The following is a 21,064-nucleotide window of genomic DNA, read 5'->3' as shown; positions in this document are numbered from 1 at the left end:
CAATAACTAACTTTCTTACCATGAGACTTTTGATTTTATCAACAAGGAATGTTACTTTCTTCCCCCTGCAAATTTAAGCATGTTAAATTATATGTTTTTGAAGATGCGGCACATTTTTAATAAATACTAGTAGTGAATATTCCATTCTGAACTTCAGTTTATGATGCAAATCATTTTACGAATTTTTATCTCATTTATTTCATATGCCATAGTCCATTAAATAATCCAAAAGTACTATGCAGCACAATGTTTTAGATCCTTCAATACAGTTTGTTCACAGTTTATCATGGTTCTGTTTTGCGTGATATTTCTGGATGTTTCAAGCATAAACACCACCTCTGTGTATTAACCATGCCAAATTATAAGTTTGTCATATTTAATTGTCTAGCTGATTTCGTCCAAATGGAATATTTTATACAGGAATCAGCTCACGAGAAGATCCCCAAATGAGGGGAGACAGGGTAAAGGGAGGACTGGTCCATTTACAGATTTTAGGGGTAGCAGAAAGTCTTCCGCTGTAGTCTAGTGTCCTTTCGGTAGTGCGGAGGAGTTGATTTACTTCAATCACACACAGCGTGTGTCTGCGGCAACAGGTTGCTGCTTCTTTTTTTCAGTGTCCAGAATACTCTTGTATTGCTTATTCTGTGCATTATGTAAACTGTATTTCAAACAGTTTAAGAAAATAATATACCTAGGTACAGTAATGACTTTTAGTTACTTGATGACAAACTTTAAAAAAAGAGGACATTTTAAGGTTGCAAAAAGTTAACTTTCGATGAAGATGCAGCACTTTGAACACACGTTTTGTGCTTGCTGGTGTTTTGGTGAGCTTATAGATCACACACCCCTGCTAAACAATTTTACACTGTTTCCATATAACTAATAACAGGCCTCATTATAGGCAAATGACTGAATATTCTAATATTTATTCACTACGCCTGTAATATTATACGGTTGTGTAACTTGTTCTTTTACTTTAAAAGAATAACGTAAATTGGCATTTTGCCTCAGAGTTGTTTCTTCCAGGCCTAAAGTCAGGAAACCGTTTTTGTAGGTCATCAGTAAAACCACATTTGCGTTTCGGAATGGTTTAGATTGACGATTTTCAGAACTTCACTTCTCCACTACCATGTAAAAGTACAGAAATTAAAAATTCCTGTTTATTTGTGAATACTGTCATGAAACTCAAATCAAAGTAATCCGTGATGTATCACATATTCTTACATATTGTTAGAAACTTACTGTTCACCACAAGCCACGATAGATGTTGCAAATGCTTTGAAATCAACACCTCACACTGCGAGCGGCGACAACAGAAGAGATGCAAATGTTCAGAAATTGTCCTTTGTTAGAAGAAAAAATATTTGTCTTTGCTCTTGCAACTGAGTGTGTTGTATTTCTTTACTTTGAAATTGAAAACGGAAACAATATTAACAATTATTTACAAATAACATTTTGTTAATAATCTTGGAAGCTAAGCAGTTGTCTTTATCCAAGAAAAGAGGGTATATTTCCAAATTTTCCTAAAAACCCACCCGGACCATATTTAGATCCCGAAAAAGAGGTTTTGTCCATGTAAAAGAGAACATCTGGTAACCCGAAATGACTTGCGTCACTGCACCGGTTATAGTGATCCCACGTGTGTTTCTCACTCAGGGTGCAATCCCCCAACCCTAATAGTGGAGTCTCCTCTCACTACGTCACTTCACTTTCGTTGGGTATCATCTCCTGAGCAATGAGCTCTGATTTATCTGGCTGCTATGAAAATGGCAATTCCCATGGTCAAAACATTGGTGACCTCCAATTTGGTCCCCAATTCTCCCCAAACATGCACTATTTCAAAACATGTATTGTCAAACTATAGCTTAAGTGATGCCCTAAAATTCTTAAGAGTTTATTTTCTTAATCTCCAAAAACTTAGTTTAGGCATTTGAAAGTGTCAAGAATTTGGAATCTGCCTGAGCACATGAAAAATCCATTTTTTATCTACAATCTTGAAATGTTTTGAACAAATGAAAAGAAAAAACAAATCATTCCCGAGGTGTATCTAGTTATGATTAATTTCAGCTAAAAGCCTCTATAAATTTGCCACAGTTATCATGGTGTCAAAATTGGTGACTTACCCCACCCTTCCTAAAACACACTCTCTATTACAGAGATTTTATTAAAAACTTAATACTCAAGTGATGCCGTAACGTCAGAGAGAAGGAGAGAGAGACCGTGAAACGTCTGTCGTTGGCCGGGTTTTGTGTGACAGTGCACGTAGCAGAAATCGGTTGTGCCATATCTTCGGCAAGGAGACTGTTGAAAGTTACTGCAATAAAAGTGTTGTTTGAAACTGCACAATGCCTAGAAATGGGTCAACTTGCTGTTCTGCAATTAATTGGAAGAACAATGGGCGAAGAAAGATGAACAAGGAAAACATATAAGTTTCTTCAGCTTGCCAAAGGAACTAGAAAGGTGTTTGTTTCTTTTGCGTATTCATACACTGAACAGCATTTTCTGTAAGTCGTACAATGCTTAATTTTGATCATCAATAACATGAAAACTGCTAGAAATATCCTCACCTTTTTTTTAACATTACAAAGATCTGTCCAATGGGGTGTATTTAATATTTTACAATGTAGACCTCATATTTGACAACCAAGATAGAGCTGTTTTATAGACTTGATTTATTTATGTGTACAGGGTAGGATTCAAAAGTAATGAGCCTTCGTTCAAAAAGACATATTGATTGAGCTGATCGGTACAGCTGACTAATAGTCTTTAAAATAGGCACCTCCTGCATCAATGCACTTCTGTAGGCGGCTTTTCCATGACTCAAAGGCGTCCCCGAAGTCCTGTTCTGGGATGGCTGCAAGGGCTGCCTTGACATTTGCTTTGATGTCCTCGATGGAGTCGAAACGTTTTCCTTTCAGCACTGATTTTAAGCGTGGAAACAAGAAGAAGTCAGGAGGCGACAAGTCCCGCTGTAGGGAGGCTGGGGTACCACAGGAACGTTGACTCGGACCAGGTAGTCGTTGACGATGAAGGCGGTGTGGCTGAACTTTCCATATCGCCGTGTCACGCACCACCGTATAGGGGCTACTGTTAAGGCCGATGCTACCGCTCCGAAAGCTGGGAGCCAACTGATACGCATTGCGCTGCAAAGCCAACACCCACCACTACCGTTCATGTCAAGCGGAGTGCGCTGCAGGGTGCGCACGCGTCTGTATAAAGTAAGGCTCATTACTTATGAATCCTACCCTGTAAATTTGGAAACTGCTCATGAAATTTGTTATTCCAATATTTGTGGCAAAAATTGCTTCCGAGTACTAATTTAAGTTAATGTATATGATTACTTTTTATCGGCCACGGTGCTCTATTTGGTAGGGCATCTGACTGCAATGCGAGAGAACTGTGTTTGGTCGGAATTTTTACTGCCTTGTCCGGGCATAAAGTGGTCTGGGGCTCACTCAGCCTCAAATGAATGTGTACCTAGGGGACAACGCTGAGGAGTAAAGGTGGCCAGAGCATGGTGCTGATCATATCACCTCAAAAAATTACCGAGATTGAGAATGTGTGTGGCCCTACCCCCACGTCCTCTAAATGTGCTGTCAGGACATAGTGCTGTATGCACCTACATTATTATTTACATTTATTACTAACATTGTTATTAGTGTTCTTATTATCATTAGTAGGGAAAACTAGTTCACAAAAATATCCACATTGCGAGCAGAGCGGAAATTTTGAAATCTAGTTTTTGAAAATGGTTAAGATTATTAATATAATAAAGATCAATATTTTCATTGTAACATGCATAAATTCTGCTGTGGTCAAAATGAGCTACAAAATTGTTCCTATATATTTTTTTGCAACCGAAAACAATATCAGTTTAACAGGTTGTAAACACTTCCAAAATATTTTTTAACATTCTACCAATGCTAGAGACTCATAAAAGCTAGGAAGCTGCGAGTGTAGCAAGCAAAAACAAATTACTACCAAATTTGAGGTAAAACTTGATAATTTAAACCGACTTATTACTGTAAATTTTTAATTCGAGAAATTACCCTTTTTTGCTCTCCCTGCAGATGCCCAGGGGGGGGGGGGGGGAGTGCCAGTATCTGTAATGGCGGATAAAAATCAGTAAGCATACATACACAATTATATTTTAAAGGCAAAAATTATAATGATAAAGCAAGAATTGCATACTAGAATATGAAATACACATATATGAAGTCTTTGCATAAAAGTGGAATCATGTAAAGTCATGGACACTTCTGTGTTGTAGCGATTCCATTGAAAGTAAATTAGGCCATCAAAACCCAAAGGTGTCTGTGACTGACACCGAGAAATTACATATGAAATAGTAGTATAATTAAACGCTGAAGAGAGAGATAAAAATGCTTGTATAACATTCAAAAATTGTTGCTGAATAAGTTTGTCTTCATTCAGTGACTGGTGCAACTCACGTAGCGCATAGTCCTAAGACAGTCGTATGATATCAACAGTTGATCTAATTCCATCTTTAATATCCTCTTTTGTTAGACTACTCTTAGATCAGGGTTTTGGAGCATAGTGTGGAGCATACTAAGGAGCGCTCCGAAGTGACTCCGAAGGACCACTTCTACTCTGCTCCTCGCTCCGGAGTGGAGCATGGTACGACAGCACTCCGATCCAGAGCAGAATGGTTTGACATTTTGAGACTCATGCTCCGCTCCGTAGCAGAGTGCTTCAGCTTTTTGAGTCACATTCTCTGCTCCGGAGTGGAGTGGTTTGGCTTTTTGAGACACACGCTCTGATCTGGAGCGGAGATTGATGCAGCAGTGTTCCTCTCCGGAGCGGAGTGGTTCAGCTTTTTGATACACATGCTTCGATTTGGAGTGGAGCGTGATGCAGCAGTACTCCGCCCTGGAGCGGAGTGGTTCAGCTTTTTGAGACGCATGCTCCGATCTGTAGCAGAGCATGAGACAAGAGCACTCCACTCTGGAGCGTGGTGCTTTTGACAGCACACTCCGATCCGGTTAGCAGTTATTTTTACACGAATGCTGTAATACAAATATGAATAATGGAAATGTGCAGACTTCCTTGATGGAGTGGTTATAGTGGAACCACATGCAAAAGAGCCTGCACTCCTGTGCATTGTACTCCCGCTTGGAGGGGAGGGACAGAGTGGAGCAAGATTCCTTATTACCCAAGTGAAACAGGTGAAGGGGGAGGTGTGCAGGGATTTTTCGCTGAAGCTTTTTTGTTTGTGGTCGCTCTACAGCACAGCGCTCTTCGACGTCAGGGATTCATGGGGTGGTTCAAATCCCGGCATGGGCTTGTACAATCTCTGTGTGTGTCCCTTCATCAATTTAATGATAACATCACTCATCCCCATTCGCGATTAGCCAAAAGTGACCAAGAAGATAAATAAAATGAACGAAATCAATTAATCAATCATGCACATTAATCATTGGTAAAACAATACAAGACTGTTGTTTTGGCTCAAGAGAGAGAGAGCTATAGTACGTAAATTCTTCATTTGATGTCAGTTGAAATATGAATTACGTAAATATTATTTCTGTATTGAGATGTGCTATTTTGTTTTGTGACTCTTAGATATAAGAGTTTGAATGTTGTGTGTTGAATGGGTTATGTATCATTACAAGCAATCAGTTTTCCTGCTTTGTGGAGTTGTCCGACCCACCTCCCCCATAGAACATCTTCGTTTTGTGCCATATTCCATGTTCCTTGCAAGTGACTGAAGTCAGTGCAATCGTCTGGCACATTGGTCTTGTGCCAATTTCAAGAGGGGAGGAGAGTGAAACTGGTACTTAGCTTGTCTGTGGGGTTGAGAACTTCTTTGTGCTGCACATTGCGTCTGACTTCTCATCCGCACATAACAGAGACATTGCCTTTGCCAGACAGATCCAGTGTTGCCATTTGTATTAGAATTATTGTACACCAATTCTGGTTAGATTGTTCTCTTTTAAACTTTTTACTTACGTGTGTTGTTGTTCTCTTTACTGTCATAGAAAGAAGCGTTTAATAGCTGTGTTCTTTTGTATCATTACATGAATATTATGTGTGCTTGTCAATGGTGATATATGGACATTAACGTAATTTTTAATGCCACTTCAGGATTTTTTCCAGGAAGGGACAAGCAAGGTATTTTTCCAAGGGAGAGGAGGGGATGATGACAATTAGGCAGAATTTCCCCACCATAGTATTACTCCCTTTAAATAATTGCTTCAGTTTGAAGTTATCATCCTCCTGCAACACCCTTGTAATAATTAACATATATTACTGTGACAGAAACAAAATTATATTAAATATGTACTTTTTGATTGACTTTCATTTCCATGTGGCATGGCCCCACTTGGCCCCCCTCCCTTCTGGATGTCCATGTGTATGGATAAATCGTTCCAACCAGTCTCGGTTAATGGAATTAGGTATAAGGTGACTAGATTTATTGAAATCAATATACAAGAACAACATAAAAAAATCCTTAATTCTTAGTTCTATACATCATAAGCCTTTATAATCATGGAAGGTCTGTACTGAAATAATGAAATGAAGAAAGTCATGCCGAGTTTTCATTTATACCTGTTCAAGTAGGAATGGAAAGGTGCACAAAAAGAATAACAAAAATATATGTATAACAAAACCAATTATTTCAATCAAGTTATTTGTATAATTGTAATAGACAATGACTTGTCCTCTCAAGTAACTATAAGTTTCAATTTGTCTTTTCCTGTTCTACTAACGTTCCGTTACCTTCATACTTATGTCTGATGATCCTTAATTTTAAAGAAATCCTTGATAAGTCTGTAAAAAAATTAGGACACCGAAACTATGGGAAAGAAATATACTGTGACAGAGAAACAAATACAATGGAAACACCAATGCCATTAACATGGCTCAAACCAGCACCTTTAGTCATTGAGAGGTGAACTCACATACACGACTCACAGGAATATTGCACATGTAATTCGTTATTTGTCTGATAGTGAATACCCAGTGATGCTTTCTGTCATATAATAGACACTTATGAAGTGAATACATTATTAGGACTTTGCCAGATTTCAGAAAACACACACACACATACATACATAAAATATATGAATCAGAGGTTATTCATTTGTAAATGAATTTACAAGTTGTATTTTTATGCTGTTGTGAATAGATGTAAAGGAAAGTGAAGTCTCTTATTCTTAAAGAATTACGAATTTATATTTGCTTAAGGATTAATTTATCACAATATACATTGCAATTATACATTCAACATATGTTGAAACAATGCATTTTGTTATGGACTTTTGGTGGATTTAAGACTGAACACTACACTATCAAGAATAGACCTACAGTTTAAATCCTACCTAAAGTGGGATTGGAGCCACTATGTGCCTCCACCAGCTATCTATCCCAGTGCTCCTTGATTACAAGTCAACATTGTTACCACTATGTTATCAGTGCACAGCGTGCTACATCATGTTTTTTTTTTGTCAGTACACATTCATCAATTGTCTCATTATCATCATTGCGATTAGCCAAAAATTGCCAAAATTCAACACTAAGTAATAAAAATCAAAATCAAATGCCATCAGTAAGGCATGTATTGCTCGCTGCAAAGTCCTCTTTTTCAAAATGAAACCATAAAAATTCAGGACATTCCCCTATGTAAGTAGGTAATAGTCTATTATATTTTGTGTTTATCACTGTTATTAAGGTTTATGCATCTTGTTTCAACTTATCTGCTGACTAGACATTGTTCATTACTTAAAACTTGTTTTCAGTTTGCTGTGTACAACATACTCAGTAAAAAAATATTTATATGTATACATTTTCTTCCTTTCTAGACTCGGAAAGTTAAATATGGCAACATTACATTCGTAGTTTTCCAAAATTTTCCAATTTTCTTATAACCAACATGCTGATTTCCAGGTTACTGCTTACAAACTTTAAATGTTAAATGTTAGATATGGCAACCATACATTTCTGTCTTTTATAAGTTCCCTATTTTGTTATTTTTGCAGTAGTATAAATAACCATTGAATACCTATTTTAACTTCCTGCCTTTAAAATTGGAAAAAAAATCTATATGAAAACCCTGTATTTCATACTATTTAAATTTACCTGTTCGGCTATATACAAACAGCATTCCGTGGCAACCCTACATTGTTTGTTTTGCTGTTTTTCAACTTTCTAGTGTCAGGATTTTAAAAAAGTTAGATATGACAACTCTGTATTTCAAATTAAAATGTTTCCTATTTGGCCATGTTTATGGTAACATTAATAAGCAGGATTCTGATTTTGAACGTCATACATTAAAAAATTAGCAACCTGAATTTCCAATTACTTTAAACTTTCCCCTTTTGCTACATTTAAAGTATCATACATAAGCAGCGTAAAGAAAGTTAGATATGGCAATCATGCACCAGTGAGTGTTTTGCATGGAAACCTGTCTGCCTGTCTATCTTCCTCTGTACACATTGCGTCAAACTGAAATGAGTTTCAGTCGTGACCCCTGGTGGCAGGAAATGAGAGTGGTTCCATTCTCTCAACTTACAAAACATGCCTTCCCGAAGGCGCAGTGGTAGCAAGCAGCTTTGCCTTGTAATCAAGGAGTCCCGGGTTCGATACCCAGTGGAGGCACATAGTGGTTTGGATCCCACTTTAAACTGTAGGTCCAGTCCCGATTAGCCTAACTGTGCATGAAGTGGACATGAAAGACCAAATCAATCAACTTATAAAACCACAGGTGGCACACCTGCTATTGAAATATATTGTCCCCAGAAGTAGTAGTCGAGTAGTAAAAGGGGTAATGAAAATAGTAATAATAATATGGATAGTATTATCGCTGTCTTTATGAAAACAGTCCAGTGAAGATCAGACCTTCCCCATGCCTCCTCCACACCCCTGGCCCTCCAGGTTTGCCACACATCTTGTACGCTTCACAGTTGACACATTTCATGTTGTATACATGCGGTTGATTTAGTCTTCCCTGGTGTATTGTGTAAGGATTATTCCTTGCTTATTGGCAACACTGTAGGTGGGTGACATGATTTTGACTGGGACCGTTTTTCGTGGCATTAGCTGTAGTAATAATCAGTTTTAAAACTACAATAACGGGCGATGTTCAAATGCCGTACAAATTCCACAAACAAAATTACTAATGTTCTTCAAACCTTTGATCATTAGTTTTCTGTATACACTCATATTATCCAAGCTTGGAGTGACTCCGGAGCTGAGTGGGCAAGTTCTTAGAATATTGCTCCTCACTCCGCTTAAGAGTGGAGCGAGAAACTTTCCAACTTCCTCTACTCCGGAGCACATTTTTAGTCTAAAGAAATGCATGGTGTATTTGAGTCAATACAGTTTCTCTAAAACTTAAAATATTATTATGTAGTACATATAATGCTTATTGTGAGAGCTATTACCAAGTTTCAAACATCCTTTATGCTCTAATTTATTTTCCACCTGAAAAACAGGTGCCATCTTGAAAGTTTGGATAACTTGAAGTCGTTTGTTATTTATTACATGCTTTGTACATGTATACTATAGCATTTTATAGTGATACACATTTCTTTTTGTACTTATATATCAAGTAATGCTTGCTGTTCTAACTTTCAGGGCAAGCACAATCGATTGGTTGAATTGAACATTGCTAATAGATATCAATGACAGAATTATCACATTTACTTTTCTTTTGAAGGAATCGTCACAGCTACAGTGCAGGTTCATCAGGAAGAAAGCAGTCATCAAAGACTCCTAATGCACAAACCCATTATGCTCTGAATAAGACATGGACATGTAATCCAGACATACCACTTGGTAAGTTGCAAATGAAATTAGTAGTTTACTCAAAATATATTAGTTCTGGAAATTTGTGTCATTTGTGTGTGGTATTGTGTTCATTGTTTTGCATTCAAAATATCAATTTTTAGAATCCAAGTCACATGCCCTGTGTAAAAGACTGTTGACAGTTTGTAATGTGTGAAAGAGCAGTAACTATTAACAAATGAAAGCTTTAGTTTATTTACTTTAATAACTGGAAAACAGATATCAGGATAACTTTTACGAGTTACAAATAGTAAACAACAGGTTCTGGCTGAAACAGAAAGAGAGCAAGGTATGAAACACTTGTATGTAAACATGATGCAGAAAGCATAGTTCAGCGAAGTGAAACATATATGATCATTGTAGAAAAATGTTTAAATAATTGATGATATGATGAATAAATGGAACAAAATATATGATGAATTATACAGTTGGCAAGATGTGATCATATTGTAATATATCTTATCATGTAAGATTTCTGTACCAAACTTAATATTTATAACAAAAACAATGGAGAATATCTCGAAATTTTAAGTTCTGAGCTGATGAGTGTTTTAGATGCCTGCTATTAAGGATGTCCCAAAAATTGCATAGTCTATATTTTCATGATTTCCTATTACATTTTTGTCGCTTCAAAAAGTATCCATTGTTTTTTACTTAAATTATAGTAAAGGTGGTTCTTTCCAGTTATTAGACACATTTTTGCCATATTGGATTATAACTAAAATTGCTGATACATTTATCAATCAAATTTGTAAGCAACTTGCAGTTACAAGTATTCTACAGTTCAATATTTCTTAGGAAAATTAAAAGAATTGTACATTAAATTTGCTTGTACAATATGTACAATATAGGTAATAGGAGATGAGATGGTCTAGTTGGTATGATGTTTGACTCCTTAGGTGTCAAATGTCAGAATTTTTCCAGCCTTGTCGTGATGTGTACACACACGTACACGGTTCGGATCCCACTTTAAACTGTAGGTCCAGTCCTGATTAGCCTTCTTGTGCATAAAGTGGACTTAAAACCCCAAATCAATCAATCAGTCAAGACCTAAAAGGTGAGCTTTTTGCATGAGATGAGGAAGTGCAGGAAGCAGTATTAAAGTGATTGAAAGAAATTGGACAACATTTTACACACAAGGAATCGAAAAACTGATCACACTATATGAAAATTGCTTGGAATACCTTGTCAAAAAAAGTTAAATGTTCTTATGTTTTTGTCCAATTATTTTTTAAGGTGTTTTGTTTGTTATGTACGAGGGGTGTAACTTAATTTTTAATTTACCCTTGTAAATAAGGTGAATTGCTTGAGACCAAAGTAGTATAAAAGTATATACTATTGGCGCGATAAATGATGAACCCCCCTCAGGCAGATTTGGCCAAAAATATTCACACACATACACACACACACACACACACTAAATATACAAAACACACTGCTGAACCCAACTGATATTTTTTTATTAAGCATAGAATTTTGATTTGAACACCAAGAAATTTTATATAATAAACAACAACAAAAATGCCTAATCAAAAATATTGTAATCAATGCAATAAGAATATATCCAGCCCCAATTGGGTTAAGCACCAAAAGAATTGTAATCCAGATAAAAGCAGAATTCTCACAAAAATATGCCCAAAATGCCATAGAAAATATAACATGAAATATTTCACTTATACTTGTTCTGCACAGTCATCAACATTTCCAAACAAAATTGATGGGAAATATTTGTGTGATTGCCCTGTATAACTTAGATTGCAAGGCCATATTTTGTAATTTTCTAGACCAGGAGCTAGACCCTGTGCACCAGAAACAGGCCATAAAATGCCTCTCCACAAATTATGTGAGCATCACGGAGCACACAATACACTTTACAATTTTGAGAATCTCAATTTAAATTCAGGAACAAGAGATTCGGATTTGATGTATCTGGAAATATCTCTTTTTTCAAAAAATGTTTGCATCTTGAATCAACCTGCAAACAATATTACATGTTAGGCTGGGCTATCTCAACAGCAGAGGCATGCAGCTTAGTGGTTTCCCGCACTCACACTCTGTAAATACATTCCATGATTTTATTATCCTATTAAAGCACCCAATGCTGCAATTTTTAAATTTTTGCTGAAGAAGATACATGATTATCTCAGTCATGTTCAACATCTGAGAATTGTATGCATCAAAATATTGCAGGTGATGATTGAAATCTGCACCACTATACAACATCCCACTGTCTGTTGTGACAAATTCTGACCTATGGAACCTGTCCAGATGCATCAGCAAAAATCTGAAATGTTTCCAGTTTTAGCTCTGATTGGGAAGGATCTCAAAATCATAGAATCTCCCCACACTTGCATGATTTGAAAACCATCCGCCATAATAGGAAAAATCAATATAATAATAAAAAACAACAAACTGTCCCACAATTCTCCTGCAAGAATTATACTTGTGGCACTCAAAATCAGTGATGTATCTCAAGTTTAGATATTTGAAGCTTTGTGTGCTGTGCAGTGCCCAGTGGAACTCTGTCTTATTGTTGATTGAAAATATTAAGAATCTAATTTTGAAATCAGGAATAGGAGATTCAGACCTAATATATTTTGCAACATTTCTTCTATCAAAAAATGACATGTAGCTATTACTCCAAGAATATGTGAATATTGCTCCTACCCAAAAAACTGTGCACAAGACCCAAACTGAACAATCCCTGTTGTGGAAATTGGTACTCACAACAAAATCCAACCCAGAATATATGAATCCTGTGTTTGTAGTTATAAACTCAAATATGTCAAAATAACATATAACAATATTATGATTGAGTTTGAAGTCTGATCAAAGGGCATATATAAATTGTACATGCATTTGTGAACCAAGTAATTGTTCCTGAAGCCCAACAATTCTCTTATGTGTGAATTCAACCTTTCCCAATTATCCCAGATTCAGGAATCATACAATTCTGGCATATCTATTATCATAGATTTATCAACATGACTACTGTATATTCTTAATTTTAATAGCATCTGGAATTTTATCATAATCTACATATATACTCTGCTCATCCATGTTGAAATTGCCGGGTGTGCAGGGCTTATTGTAGAGGCCTGGATCCTTGAATTTCTTACCCTGTTGCATGTTGCTTGGGGGCTGATCGATCTCAACAGGTTCTATGTTGAAATTGCCGGGTGTGCAGGGCTTATTGTACAGGCTGGGATCCTTTAATTTCATATCATGTTGCATGTTGCTTGCAGGTTGATAGATCTCAACAGGTTCTATGTTGAAACTGCCGGGTGTGCAGGGCTTATTGTACAGGCCGGGATTCTTGGATCTTCTACCCTGTTGCATGTTGCTTGCAGGTTGAATTCATGTCCACTGTCAAGCAACCACCTGAACTCTGTTTCATTCCTAACTGCAAACAGATCATATTCCCGACAAGTCAGAAAAAAATAAAACAAGCCTGAAATCACACAGCAGTGAATCTGATTTTATGTATTTTGAGAGGTTTCTCCTGTCAAAAAACATTCCTACATAACTGCTCTATAGATATGTTAAGATTTGAAGGTTGCAGAAAATTGCACCTCAAAGGTTCAAAATATCTTATATCATGAAATTTTATCTTCTGGCTCAGCAGATACAGAATAATCTCATTTGCATTGATAACACTTGTGATGTATTTTCCTCCCCTAACAAAATCCACAGCAGAAAACACCAAGCCTGTATCTGTAGTTACAAATTCAAAATCATCATAAGATTTCAAATGAATATCACAATTTAAATGTTTCCAGTTCTCAGATATGTTAAATGGGATATTAAAACAATACAGTGCTTCAAAATATTTTGTTGTGAACCAGTAATTTTTTCTGTAACAATCATAAAAACCTACAAAGAGCCCAACAATTCTCCTGTGCAGCAGATATATGTATTGTTCCTTCCTGCCCAACAATCCCAGATGCATGCATCCAAATTCACGGCCACAGTCAAGCACCCACCTGAATTCTGTCTCATTTCTAACAGCAAACACATCATATTCACATAAATTGGAAAATACAAGATTGAACCTATCTACAAGTGATTCTGATTTTACATATTGTGACAAGTTCCTTCTGTCAAAAAACATAGTGCAATCAGTGCTGTGTGTCATCCCTCTAGGACAATGACACATTCAAAAATGCAATGCTGTAATTTTTTAAGGGCATGTTCAACACTATGCCTGAGAATATTGTTCCTCTGCTGCTGATAATCTCTATTTCCAAATCCCACTGCCGGGGATACATGTTTGATTGTTTGCATTGCGGGATTGATTCCCACTGTACCAACCTATGTATGTATTATTGGGAGTTTAGATAATTGTTTCCCGCACCTGCATGTTTCATTCCAAGAGGTTTTGTCTAGGCACAGTGCAAGGCACTTACTGCTGCAATTTCTGAATTTTTGCCTCAGAAAATACAGAACAAGCTCATTCAGGCATTTGTGCTTTAAATACCCAACAAGATCCGGGTGGAAATCATCTGCACTGAACAAGTGCCCATCATCTGTGCTCACAAATTCAATATTCCTATTAAACAGATTGGGATTGGAAATTATTCTGTTCAAAAATTTAAAATGCACCCAATTTAAGCTCTGATCAGCCATGAGCTCAAAATCATAATCTTCATACCCATCACAACAATTGCTGTACCAACATTCATCAAACAATTTCAACCTGCAGAAATAATAATAGCTCCCAGTGTGGTGATGCACAAACAATCCACAAATTCTCTTAAACTTGTTGTACATAAATTTTTCAAACTTGCTGATGCTCTTCAGTGACAAGTATTGAAAATTCTTGTCACTATCAAGCACCCAGTGCATTTCAGTCTCATTCTGAACTGTAAACAGGTCATACTCGGACAGGTTCAGGAACCTAAGCCTAAAATCCCCAACAAGTGATTTAGATTTAATGTATTTTGAAATTGATCTCCTGTCAAAAAAAATCTGCATTATGACAGGCACAATGGCAGTGTGAACAATTCCCTGCCGCATTGGCATGTATTTTGTATGTTGTGTGCTTCAAGTGACAGGCATATGCATTCATGCTCACAGTTTTTAAATTTTTGCCTAAACATAAACATGAGAATTTCATTGAAGTTTGTATGTTTTAAAAATTTGCTCATGCCTGGCTTAAAATCTTCATGTAGGTATAAATTGCCCTCATCTGTAGTGACATATTCAAGAGGATTCAGGTCCACATAAACTCTGAGATTTTATAATGGACCCAGTTTAGACTCTGCGGCATAATTATGTCCATTCTGTGCACAAAACAATTCTTATTGCAATTGTTGTACCAGTAATCATCATACATTGCAAATCCACAATGCCAATAATAACACTCTACAGAATAATGCACAAAAAATCCAACAATTCTTTTGCATGTATTGAACATGGATATTTCAAATCTTGTCAGGGATTTCAGGGACATGTAGTGAAAAGCAAAATCACTTGAAAGCACCCACTGCATCTCAGTTTCATTCTGCACAGAGAACAGGTCATGCTCAGAGAGTCCAGAGAACCTATGCCTGAAATCCCCAACAAGTGATTCTGATTTTATATATTTGTAAATAGATCTTCTGTCAAAAAATTCCATACCTTTGATTCAATCCTCTCTCCCACTGCTCTGCTTTCCCTGCTGTTTCTGCTCTCTCTCTGCTGTTTCTGCTCTATCTGAAATTAAATTTTTAATCTAGATAATTGTTTCCCACAATTGCATGTTCCGCTGAGATTGCTCCCACCTAGAATCTTTGCAATGCAATCAGTCACAGTGTTTGAATTTTTCTCTTATGAAATACATAATAATCTCATTCAAGTATATATGCTTAGAGTACCACACACAATCAGGATCAAAATCATCCCCACTGTACAAGTGGTCACTGTCTGTTGTAACAAATTCAATATTATGATTTGTAGATATCCTGAATTTGTAATGCATCCAATTCAAGCTTGGGCATGAAACAATATTCATCCTATGCTCTGCAAACAAATTATAGCAATTACTCAACCAATGATTATTGAATATTTTAAGCATGAAATAATAACCATAATTATCTGTGTAAAAATTCACAAAAAATCCAGCAATTCTGCCACACTTGTTGTAAACAATTTTTTCAAACTTGCTTATATGTTTGAGGCACAGGTAGTGAAAGGGCAAGGCACTGTCAAGCACCCATTGCATCTCTGTTTCATTGCAAACTGCAAACAGGTCATACTCAGAGAATCCAGATAATCTGATTCTGATATTTTCCACCATTGTTCCTATATAAACGTTTCAACGTATGTAATAATATATAATAATAATAATATGTAATAAACAGAGATTATCAGCAGCAGAGGAACAATATCCTCAGGCATAGTGTTGAACATGCCCTTAAAAAATTACAGCATTGCATTTTTGAATGTGTCATTGTCCTAGAGGGATGACACACAGCACTGATTGCACTATGTTTTTTGACAGAAGGAACTTGTCACAATATGTAAAATCAGAATCACTTGTAGATAGGTTCAATCTTGTATTTTCCAATTTATGTGAATATGATGTGTTTGCTGTTAGAAATGAGACAGAATTCAGGTGGGTGCTTGACTGTGGCCGTGAATTTGGATGCATGCATCTGGGATTGTTGGGCAGGAAGGAACAATACATATATCTGCTGCACAGGAGAATTGTTGGGCTCTTTGTAGGTTTTTATGATTGTTACAGAAAAAATTACTGGTTCACAACAAAATATTTTGAAGCACTGTATTGTTTTAATATCCCATTTAACATATCTGAGAACTGGAAACATTTAAATTGTGATATTCATTTGAAATCTTATGATGATTTTGAATTTGTAACTACAGATACAGGCTTGGTGTTTTCTGGTGTGGATTTTGTTAGGGGAGGAAAATACATCACAAGTGTTATCAATGCAAATGAGATTATTCTGTATCTGCTGAGCCAGAAGATAAAATTTCATGATATAAGATATTTTGAACCTTTGAGGTGCAATTTTCTGCAACCTTCAAATCTTAACATATCTATAGAGCAGTTATGTAGGAATGTTTTTTGACAGGAGAAACCTCTCAAAATACATAAAATCAGATTCACTGCTGTGTGATTTCAGGCTTGTTTTATTTTTTTCTGACTTGTCGGGAATATGATCTGTTTGCAGTTAGGAATGAAACAGAGTTCAGGTGGTTGCTTGACAGTGGACATGAATTCAACCTGCAAGCAACATGCAACAGGGTAGAAGATCCAAGAATCCCGGCCTGTACAATAAGCCCTGCACACCCGGCAGTTTCAACATAGAACCTGTTGAGATCTATCAACCTGCAAGCAACATGCAACATGATATGAAATTAAAGGATCCCAGCCTGTACAATAAGCCCTGCACACCCGGCAATTTCAACATAGAACCTGTTGAGATCGATCAGCCCCCAAGCAACATGCAACAGGGTAAGAAATTCAAGGATCCAGGCCTCTACAATAAGCCCTGCACACCCGGCAATTTCAACATGGATGAGCAGAGTATATATGTAGATTATGATAAAATTCCAGATGCTATTAAAATTAAGAATATACAGTAGTCATGTTGATAAATCTATGATAATAGATATGCCAGAATTGTATGATTCCTGAATCTGGGATAATTGGGAAAGGTTGAATTCACACATAAGAGAATTGTTGGGCTTCAGGAACAATTACTTGGTTCACAAATGCATGTACAATTTATATATGCCCTTTGATCAGACTTCAAACTCAATCATAATATTGTTATATGTTATTTTGACATATTTGAGTTTATAACTACAAACACAGGATTCATATATTCTGGGTTGGATTTTGTTGTGAGTACCAATTTCCACAACAGGGATTGTTCAGTTTGGGTCTTGTGCACAGTTTTTTGGGTAGGAGCAATATTCACATATTCTTGGAGTAATAGCTACATGTCATTTTTTGATAGAAGAAATGTTGCAAAATATATTAGGTCTGAATCTCCTATTCCTGATTTCAAAATTAGATTCTTAATATTTTCAATCAACAATAAGACAGAGTTCCACTGGGCACTGCACAGCACACAAAGCTTCAAATATCTAAACTTGAGATACATCACTGATTTTGAGTGCCACAAGTATAATTCTTGCAGGAGAATTGTGGGACAGTTTGTTGTTTTTTATTATTATATTGATTTTTCCTATTATGGCGGATGGTTTTCAAATCATGCAAGTGTGGGGAGATTCTATGATTTTGAGATCCTTCCCAATCAGAGCTAAAACTGGAAACATTTCAGATTTTTGCTGATGCATCTGGACAGGTTCCATAGGTCAGAATTTGTCACAACAGACAGTGGGATGTTGTATAGTGGTGCAGATTTCAATCATCACCTGCAATATTTTGATGCATACAATTCTCAGATGTTGAACATGACTGAGATAATCATGTATCTTCTTCAGCAAAAATTTAAAAATTGCAGCATTGGGTGCTTTAATAGGATAATAAAATCATGGAATGTATTTACAGAGTGTGAGTGCGGGAAACCACTAAGCTGCATGCCTCTGCTGTTGAGATAGCCTAGCCTAACATGTAATATTGTTTGCAGGTTGATTCAAGATGCAAACATTTTTTTGAAAAAAGAGATATTTCCAGATACATCAAATCCAAATCTCTTGTTCCTGAATTTAAATTGAGATTCTCAAAATTGTAAAGTATATTGTGTGCTCCGTGATGCTCACATAATTTGTGGAGAGGCATTTTATGGCCTGTTTCTGGTGCACAGGGTCTAGCTCCTGGTCTAGAAAATTACAAAATATGGCCTTGCAATCTAAGTTATACAGGGCAATCACACAAATATTTCCAATCAATTTTGTTTGGAAATGTTGATGACTGTGCAGAACAAGTATAAGTGAAATATTTCATGTTATATTTTCTATGGCATTTTGGGCATATTTTTGTGAGAATTCTGCTTTTATCTGGATTACAATTCTTTTGGTGCTTAACCCAATTGGGGCTGGATATATTCTTATTGCATTGATTACAATATTTTTGATTAAGCATTTTTGTTGTTGGTTTATTATATAAAATTTCTTGGGGTTCAAATCAAAATTCTATGCTTAATAAAAAAATATCAGTTGGGTTCAGCAGTGTGTTTTGTATATTTAGTGTGTGTGTGTGTGTGTATGTGTGTGAATATTTTTGGCTTTGGTATTTATATAAAATTTCTTGGGGTTCAAATCAAAACTCTATACTTAATAAAAAATATCAGTTGGGTTTAACAATGTGCTGTGGGTGTGTGTGTGGGGGGGGGATGGGGGGGTGGGTGGGTGGGGCTTAGTTTTAAATGTAGCCAAAAAAAATATCAAGAGGGGCATATTTTTAACAAGCTTATGGACAACAATCTTACAGAAGTGCCTTTTGTAAGTGTAGGCAAATCAATCTGAGGGGGGTCATCATTTCACAGGAACTTCCCGAGGGCATTTTTACAAAAATCTTGGATTAGACAGGGTTCCACACTTGAGCAAAAAGCTCATATGGGCATGTTGAGCTTGTTTTAAGTGTAGCCAAATCTGCCTGAGGGGGGGTTCATCATTTATCGCGCCAATAGTATATACTTTTATACTACTGACCAAATCAACAGCATTCTCAGTTTGTTGCCTTTAAAATTTGTACTTCTCAACTGCCTGTCTTAAGCAGCTGTTTATCAAACCAGCAGAATGTTTCAGTACAATACCAGCACACTTTCTTTTTGCTACATAATCACTATGAAATTCTGCCCTTCTAACAGTGCCTAAGAGAGATTGTGTTTGAGTTATCCATCCTGTAGATTGTAGCATTCTTAATCAAATCAGCACAGTGTCTGTTGGAGTCATATGACATTTTGCCATTACTGATAAAGTGCAGATGTAAAATTCACTGATACCTATGGCCAGTGCTCAAAATATCTTCTTCAGAGCTAGTTGCCAGCTCTGAATATCAGGCGCCAGGAAACCACCTGCTAGCAATTGTGCATACTACGGTGTTTCAAAAATCGCGCAACCCAAACTTTAAAAAAATATATATATCTTGAAATCCGTAAGTTTTCTGCATTATAAAGCCTCATCCATTGAGATATTTTTCAATTCTAAAAAAATATCAGTTTACACCACACAGAAAATTAGGTAAATTAATAACTGGCGGAAGGCAGTGTTAATTTTATTTCAGAAATGCATTTTTGAGTGAGAAAAATATGTAAGAAATTATCAAATAGTCATAATTAGTTGTCTGATGCCATGTCAATCTGTAATTTGCGACCAATATTGATCATGTGCAGCATTTGATTAATTTTTGACTGGCGATTTTATGGGTTGAATGAAAAAGTGCCATTTATGGGGCATATCCTCCGTAAATGGCAACACTAGCAGGTCAAAATTTTGTCAACAGATGCATGCAACATGTCCTTAAATATTGACCACACTCCATGACATGGGTTAGGTGGCAGAACAGCCGCTGAACCTCGCCCACGCAAATAAAGAATCTTCAAAATTTTGTACATATTGCAGCAAAAGATCACAGTCGCCGGGCTGGAAATTTTAGTCGCCCTGGCGACCGGGATTTTTCGAGCCCTGCCTATGGCCATTATTCTACAGATTCAATAAAATTTTGCAAGTAGTCCTTGAAAAATGACAGTTTTCATTATTAATCTTCTTAACACTAGAAGCGCCAGGATCTTTTACTACCTAGAAGTGCCACCTCCGGTCAAAATGACCGGTATTTAAAATTTGACCATTTCTCAAAATGGATATTGCCAATAATCATCTTATTACTAATAAAACAAAATATTTTGTAAAAGAATACAAAAATATCATGAAACCCAGCAATTTTTATTTTCCATGCACTAATTACAACAATAAATATTCATTTTCTTCAAGGAAATAAGTTTCCGTCATGAAATTTCACATAGTAGATTTTTTGCATTTCAGTACCTTTTCTACACCAGAAACAGATTTTCCACAAACATATTTGTTGCACGTTGAACAAATGTCACTTGTTTTGTTTTCATTGCACAATGCCACCTGGCATTGGTGCCTCTTTCTGGAAACAGAGCCACTTAACATTCCGTGCATGTGATATTGATGTTGACAGTATTTTATTGGGCTTTGCATTCAAATGTCCTTCTCTCAGTTCCTCAGCTAATTCTATCAAAAAGTTATGTCTCATAACATTCCTCCCCGTGACTGCCTTGTAAACTACCCATGCATTTATTGCTGCCAGATCTAA

At 36.4% G+C, this 21,064-nt stretch overlaps 1 protein-coding gene across 3 annotated transcripts in view; it reads left to right on the top strand.

Annotated features, from left to right (window-relative positions):
- The window catches only part of LOC145984069 (uncharacterized), a 192,609-nt gene that overhangs the window by 130,824 nt on the left and 40,721 nt on the right, over positions 1-21,064 (top strand). For all 3 annotated transcript variants that reach the window (XM_083117456.1, XM_083117454.1, XM_083117455.1), the window contains one exon: positions 9,680-9,798. In XM_083117456.1, the coding sequence (XP_082973582.1) occupies positions 9,680-9,798 (119 nt within the window). The remainder of the gene's footprint in view (positions 1-9,679; positions 9,799-21,064) is intronic.

The sequence above is a fragment of the Lepisma saccharinum genome, chromosome 2, assembly GCF_977018435.1.
Source record: "Lepisma saccharinum chromosome 2, izLepSacc3.1, whole genome shotgun sequence".
Taxonomy (NCBI): domain Eukaryota; kingdom Metazoa; phylum Arthropoda; class Insecta; order Zygentoma; family Lepismatidae; genus Lepisma; species Lepisma saccharinum.
Note: the sequence above shows the minus strand (reverse complement) of the source record. Positions and strands in the feature narration are given on the sequence as shown.